This window comes from Schistocerca cancellata, chromosome 11 (assembly GCF_023864275.1).
Source record: "Schistocerca cancellata isolate TAMUIC-IGC-003103 chromosome 11, iqSchCanc2.1, whole genome shotgun sequence".
NCBI classification, from domain to species: Eukaryota; Metazoa; Arthropoda; class Insecta; order Orthoptera; family Acrididae; genus Schistocerca; species Schistocerca cancellata.
In genome coordinates this window covers 148933855-148941717 of record NC_064636.1, presented here as the reverse complement: position 1 = coordinate 148941717, position 7863 = coordinate 148933855, and the positions used below count along the sequence as shown (strand labels likewise).

The 7863-nt window shown below is 39.9% G+C and overlaps 1 protein-coding gene across 1 annotated transcript in view; it reads right to left on the bottom strand.

Annotated features, from left to right (window-relative positions):
• Positions 1 to 3589: 3589 nt before the first annotated feature.
• LOC126108627 (NADH dehydrogenase [ubiquinone] 1 alpha subcomplex subunit 10, mitochondrial) overlaps positions 3590 to 7863 on the bottom strand; it is an 81499-nt gene continuing 77225 nt past the window's right edge. The window contains exon 7 of the mRNA XM_049913939.1: positions 3590 to 4198. Coding sequence (XP_049769896.1) covers positions 4118 to 4198 — 81 coding nt within the window. The 3' untranslated portion in view covers positions 3590 to 4117. The remainder of the gene's footprint in view (positions 4199 to 7863) is intronic.

The following is a 7863-nucleotide window of genomic DNA, read 5'->3' as shown; positions in this document are numbered from 1 at the left end:
AACAGTGGTTTTATGCTTGTGATCGTGACACTATTTCAATAAAAAATGGCAAAGAGTTTTGTGCCAAATAAAGATTTAATAGATAGTACCTACAGTACTAGTAAATACAGTTTTGAATCAACAAAACTAAGGAAAGTGGATGAGTTTCAGGCAATTTACCTAAGCACACACATTAACTTGATGTCAATGGAAGCTTTTAAATGGGCAGTTAACAAATGTGAGAGAAACATTAAATCACAGGTGAGAAACTGAGTTGTATTTTCCAAACTTGTATGTGTTGAAGTATTGAGTGCGATATTTGTATTTTTGTTTGTTTGCAGGTTTTCACATCAGACAATCGTCCAATTTATTACAGTTTATAGTACTCGAAGTGCAGTAGTGGCCCAGTGTAATAAAAGATTACTGTGTACTCGGCATGTCAGTCAGACACAGAGACGGAGATGAAGGAATGTTAAAGATACAATGGTTAATTGTAGCAAGTACAAAGCTCTGAAATCTTTACACTTAAAAAAAAAAAAGGAGAGATCTTCTCTGATATTACAATGTTTTCCAACATAGTGCGCACAGTACCAACTGTCTCAAGAGTTTGGCAACTATTTCAGAAATATGTATGCAGACCAGACATGTAGGTTTACTGCTATGGAGCAGCAGTAAAGAATACTAACATGTACCTGGAGGCACTCCATAAAATTCTTACACACTTTCATTTATGTGCAAAAGATAATTGGAGATGTGACACATTCGTTCGGAAACAGTTTCACCGAAGATGTAACTCTGTCCTTGATGGTCTTAGCTTAAGCAAGGGTGCATTGCCAAAATAATTACCTTTCCAATCATGGACTCTAGATACTCAGTTTGCAGACAGCGTCACAGCTACAGTCACGAGTGTCCCTGGCAAGATTCAAATTTTACGCCCCACAACTTACTTTTTAGGATGACAAACGACGTGACAACTTTGAAAGTTTGCTCCCGTGAAGGTTGCATCCTTAGCCAAGCTCCTAGCTATCTGTAGAGAGTGCCCCATATGATATCTTTCCAGATTTCTTTTGAATTGGTACAGATTTCCAGTTCTTTCTTTATGTTAGATGAGAACTTTACACAGTGTTCTTACTGTTTGCTTCTGCTGAACAAACATCACTTGCACACCGTGCAGTTGTACCATAATCCTCGAGTGTGAGTGCAGATAGATCAGTCAGTAGAACATCCAGCTTTTTAACCTAAGAGTCCGGGGTTCAAGTCCCCGTGTGAGCGAAGATTTTAACACCTTCGTAGCAGCTCGTAATTTATTTACTTTATGTGACTACTCCAGAAGATAATTATATAGTAAAATTCTGAAAATTACAGTTCGGATAAGAATTTAGATACTTCATTGTATTGTATGCAAAAGAAAGCAGGAAAAAAACAATAGTATTAATTCTGGGAGTGGTATTACTGCAGACAGACTACTGCAGCCTCTTAACTCCAAAAGTTTTAGACCTCCTTCCACAACTCAACTTTCACGATCTTCCTCTCCTCCTCCTCCGAGTCCGTCACCATTTGTAAACGTTTTCTGTGATTCTAAGAAAGCTTCCACACACGGCTATTTTCCTACTTTTTTAATACTCGTCTCATATCTGGCTGTCGAACTCTGTGATTTCTCTAAATTTTTCGATACCGTTAACTCGAACTGTTCTGTAAATCTCTTGCAGTGCTAAGAGTTCAAAAATTTTCAGGTGCTGCTCATCACTGCAAGTCAATATCGGAGCTAAAGATCCACAGGTTGCAACTGTGTAATCGTGGCCCCCATCTCCATACAGTTTAATCTGTCTTGCAGTCCAGTTACATCTATAACTACTTAAGATGCCAGATGCTATTAGATCGCAAATATTCAAAATTCCGCACACATTATTGTTAAAATGGAAGCAGCCAAGAAATTGGCCAAATATGGTGCCTGACAAGAAAAGTTAAGGCTCAGAAGAGAAGAAGGAAACTAAATGAAATGCCACGGGTTGTCACGTTATCCGAGTGATTAAAAGATTGAGTAAAATTCACAGACAACTTGGAGTACGAGCCCACTGATCAAAATGACATTTCACCGCCTCTGGCACTGGCATGTGCATCAATTCAGTAGGGGCCAGCGTACCCTCTTCAGAGGCAAGTCGGCTGACAAGTTGCTTAACTGTCCTCGATAACTGGGATACTGTCATTGGGATGGAGTCGGTGTGCAAGCCGGCACGACACGTTCCGGCAGTCTCGCTGCCGACGAGAGTACCTCGAAACTGTGCAGAAAATTCGTATAGATGTGTGCAGTACCTAGATGAGCACTGTCTCGTCAAAAACTGGCACCGCAATACTGTAGCACGAAACATACTGTGTGGGGACACAGGATGTCTGTGATGTAGTGTTATGCTGTCAGAGTTCCCTCACTCACTACAAGTAGTGATCCGAAGCTGTACACGACGGGTTAACCACACCTCGACTCCAGGAGTAACGCAACTGTGCCTCTCCAAAATGTGGAAGACTGGGATCTCTCACCAGGTCGCCTGCGTTCCCACCAACTATCGTCTGGGGTTGCGCCAAAGCAAAATTTGTTGCCGAACACATAGTGATGCCATTTGCCAACAGTCTCTGCTTGCTGGTCATTGTACAACTTTAAATGTAGCCATTTGTGTTGTGGTGTTAACAGTAGCCTATACACGGGGCAGTAATTCCCTAACCCAGCTGCTGCTAGTCTGGCCAAAGCGGAACGATACTCGTTTCGAGGAGCCCATTACTCGTTCTGAGACAGTAGACACAGACATCAAGGTGTTACACAGAACACTGCATTTTAAAATGGCTCTAAAATGCTATTTTTGAGGGCTAAGTAATGCAAAATTCCTCCCAGTATTATCCGTGCAAATGACTCAGCTCTGGATCGAAGAGCAGTAAATGCCAAACGGTACGAGTCACCTACGTTTCTCCGAGGCAGAGTGTGCAGTGCCATTCGGGCAGAGTTCCGTAACTGGCTGGCTGCAACCGACTCCAGCTGACAAAATCTACCATCTCGTAGGCATAGCACCCTGGTATATCACACAAAGAACAGTGGCAGAGGTGGAGAAGAAGAAACGAGAAAGTGATTCCGGGCATTTTGAAGTGAAGCACTGTGTCCTATGCTCAAGTCCTACCAGATGTGCAAGGCGCTAACAGACTGCAATCTGGAGCCTGCAAGAAAAGGAGTATACACGTCAGTTAGCTTCATTGGGCAGAATGTAAAACTATCTATTATCAAAGACAAAGACAACTGGACTAAATCTTACATTATGATGATGAGACAAATCTGTAATCAGGTTTTTTCCTCATTAATGAACTCTCACAAAAGTGGTATTTTAACGTGCAATTTGAGGAAAAAAATAAAGAGAGGGAGAACTATTAAGTATGCTAAATCTAAGCTAGGAAGAAACTCCACAACGCATCTTCCCCATCCAAATTACACTGAATTAAATCTTTATCCACATACTTACACGATATGGTGGATCAGTGAGGGATAAACACCAAAAAACTGTGCCTGCTGAAGTTTTTTTGGTGGCACATAAACATACAAGGGATAAAGAGGTTACTTGAGACACATTCATATTTTAAATTTTCTTATTTAATTTTGTACAACTACTTTTGTTCACTAAGGTAATATCACTGGAGCACAAATATAGTTGATGGCCCAGACTTGTAAATGGCTTTACAATTGTGAAATTAATTGGGCACTGCAAAATAAATAAGTTCTAGACATGGTGCTTTCTGTGAATTCTTCTTTATGTTGCCTGCAAGGTGACAAAACAACAAATATATATAAAGTACCATCTACAATGCCATGTACAGTATCTGTGAGAACTACATCACAAGAAGGTCAGTGGAACACATCACACCTCCAGAATAGCCACATTATCACAACAAAATCAAATAACCGAGTCCAACAGCCACAGGTGAAGCAAAATAATTTATGGTACAGTTAGTGGGTCACCCATCAAGTTTGGTACTGAAGCTACACGAGGGTCAAGTCAACAGAGTTTATTCGTCTTACGCACAACTTGCTGTACAGATGCAAATACAGAGTGCACAATGCGGACACACTGACAGAGACACTACAGACGTTGCTGCCGTTACTTTAAACTGACTTCGTCTTCACCAGGATGCCACTGTCACCCATGTCCTCATTGAAGCCCTTGCGGTATTTCATGCCTGGTGCCTGAAAAAAAAAAAAAGTGTTGGTGTAATAAAGTGCATCAGTAAAACTGAAACATGTGATATTAATTTTTCCAAGGTTAATATGACTTAAAAATTCATAATAGAGATAGAAATTGATCGGTAGTGCACAACACAGACCACTTCAATATGAATATAGTGATTACAAACAGTTATAACTATAATCATCTTGGGGTTGAAACTCTTTTGTCAATAAATAGTTTAGACAAGAAGAGAATAGAAGCTTTCGAAATTTGGTGCTATAGAAGAATGCTGAAGATTAGATGGGTAGATCACATAACTAATGAGGAGGTGTTGAACAGGATTGGGAAGAAGAGAAGTTTGTGGCACAACTTGACTAGAAGAAGGGATTGGTTGGTAGGACATGTTCTGAGGCATCAAGGGATCACCAATTTAGTACTGGAGGGCAGCGTGGAGGGTAAAAATCGTAGAGGGAGACCAAAAGATGAATACACTAAGCAGATTCAGAAGGATGTAGGCTGGAGTAGGTTACTGGGAGATGAAGAGGCTTGCACAGGATAGAGTAGCATGGAGAGCTGCATCAAACCAGTCTCAGGACTGAAGACAACAACAACAACAACAACAACAACATGTTTTTGGATGGGGTCCACCTTTAGCATCACCAGGCAATAGACTCCTACCAAACATTTTTTTCTCAATCACATTGAAAATAAAATATTTGAAACAATAGTATGACCCAAACATCGGACAATATACTGGTATCATTATGTAGATGATATCATATGCCTTCTAGATGAAACACCCAGTCGCATCCAACAACTCCATAGTGATATAAACAGAGTCCACCCAAAAATAAAATTCACCATAGAAACAGAAAATGACAAAATGTTAAATTTCCTTGATCTTATAATATACAGACAACAACAACCAACACCAGTTCTCCATATTCAGGAAAGTGACCACCACCAGCACAGTCATTCACAGTCATTCTTATCATCTGATTGCGCACAAACTAGCTGGCTTCCAATATATGCTACAGAGATTTAACAAAACGCCACTCACTGAAAACAACTATGACAATGAATTACAGACAATCAGACAAATAGCTGTAGAGAATGGATACAACACATACACGATAAACTAAACCACAAAATTAGAAAGGACACCCATCTAATCTTCAGTACTCCACTGTAGCACTACACTACAAAAACTTCTATTGTCTGCTTGTCTGAACCACTTATTGTCCACTTTTCACTTACACAGGGTGTTACAAAATAGTACGGCCAAACTTTCAGGAAACATTCCTCACACACAAATAAAGGAAAGATGTTATGTGGACATGTGTCCGGAAACGCTTAATTTCCATGTTAGAGGTCATTTTAATTTCTTCCACCTACGCTCAGTGGAGCACATTATCATGATTTCATACGGGATACTCTACCTGTGCTGCTAGAACATGTGCCTTTACAAGTACGACACAACATGTGGTTCATGCACGATGGAGCTCCTGCACATTTCAGTCGAAGTGTTCGTACGCTTCTCGACAACAGATTCGGTGACTGAGGGATTGGTAGAGGCGGACCAATTCCGTGGCCTCCACGCTCTCCTGACCTCAACCCTCTCGACTTTCATTTATGGGGGCATTTGAAAGCTCTTGTCTACGCAGCCCCGGTACCAAATGTAGAGACTCTTCGTGCTCGTTTTGTGGACGGCTGTGATACAATACGCCATTCTCCAGGGCTGCATCAGTGCATCATGGATTCCGTGCGATGGAGGGTGGATGCATGTATCCTCGCTAACGGAGGACGTTTTGAACATTTCCTGTAACAAAGTGTTTGAAGTCACGCTGGTACGTTCTGTTGCTGTGTGTTTCTATTCCATGATTAATGTGATTTGAAGAGAAGTAATAAAATGAGCTCTAACATGAAAAGTAAGCGTTTCCAGACACATGTCCACATAACATATTTTCTTTCTTTGTGTGTGAGGAATGTTTCTTGAAAGTTTGGCCATACCTTTTTGTAACACCCTGTATACAAGGCTACACTTTACATAAATGCCTTCGAAAGAGTCCTCCTGAAACAAATTTCTCTTCTACAGAAATGCTTTGCTTGGCATTAACAGCCTACATTTGATACCCTCTTATTTCATCAACACAGCCATTTTGCTGCACAAATAGCAAAACTCGTCTAATACTTTCAGTGTCTCATTTTGTAATCTAATTCCATCAGCACTGCCTAATTAATTTGAACATACTGCATTATTCAAGTGTAACTCTTGTTGACATTTGTCTCATGATCTCTTTTCAAGACACTATTCATTTCATTCAATTCTTCATCTTAGCCCTTTCCTGTCTCTAACAGAACTACAGTGTCACCGACAAACCTCAAAGATTTTATGTCTTCTCCCTGAACTTTGACTCTATATTTTCATTTACTTCGTGCTCAGCGTACAAATCGTGTAACACTGAGAAGACATGACAATTCCAGCTCGCTCCCTTCTAAACTGTAGCTTCCTTTTTGTCTCTCTGAACTCTCATAACTGCACCCTGGTTTCTGCACAAGTTGTTCATTATCTCTTGCTCCCTGTGTTTTACCCCTGGTAGCTTCAGAAAATCAAAAAGTGTTTTCCAGTCATCATTGGCAAATATCTTTTCTAAATCTATTAGTAGTAGTAGAAAGTGAGTTTGTTTCTCTTCAACATTTCTACTAAGGTATGCATTTTTCAAGAAACCAAAGCGGTCTTCCCCCAGTATTGCTTCTACAACTCCTTCAGTTTTTACATAGATTATTCTGCAAATGTATGCCACATTTCTTTTTCCTAAATTGTGGTGCAAAAAAAGAATTGTGGAACAGCCAATAGAGATTTTTCCAGGCAGATCACAAATCAACAATTTCAAAATGACATGTACACATATCATGGATTGAAATTAATACCATTACAAGTTATTACAGTGTAATGTCACAAGCTCTTACACTAATTCCAGTTGGGAAACATTCTCCCCTGAGGAGAGTTTTCCAATTGAAAACTATATACAGTAGCAATTTTTGTCCATAAGCTGTAATGATCAACATCACCATGCACTGCTCCTTTTCAGCATCACATGCATGTATTTGCAGACTATGTACCCCTACATTATTTACTGTACTGCTGTTCAGCATATCAAAATAGATGGGCATTTGGTCTACATTCCCTATCTGAAAATGTAAATAAATTTTGTGTCAAAGTTGGATCTTATAATGTTGAAAAGATATCAAGCTGTTTACTAAGTTTGGAGCAGTTTTTCCACAGGTGTAATTCTATGACAAATGGATGGTTTAAAATGAAGCAGAAATCACCTAACCCACCTATATGAAACTTTAAATGCCATTGGTGAAATGCTTTTCACTTGCTGTTGATTTCCATATGGGCGCAAAGCACAAATTAACTAGGGGGTTGCAGTATATTCCTAGATTACACACATAATAATAGTTCTTGAAACTTACTAAGTAAGCTTTTCCAGCTTCAAGAGTCTGGCAGTTGAGGTTTTTCTGTATTTCTGTAGCACTGCATCACAATTCGTGCCACCAGTGTGTTCATCTGTCCCAATGCTCGGTCAGAGTTTCAGCTGTGTACAGCCATCAGGTGATTTTTGACAGCACCATCACTGAAGCTGTGTTTTTGTTGTGTGTTACAAAAGTGGAACAATAG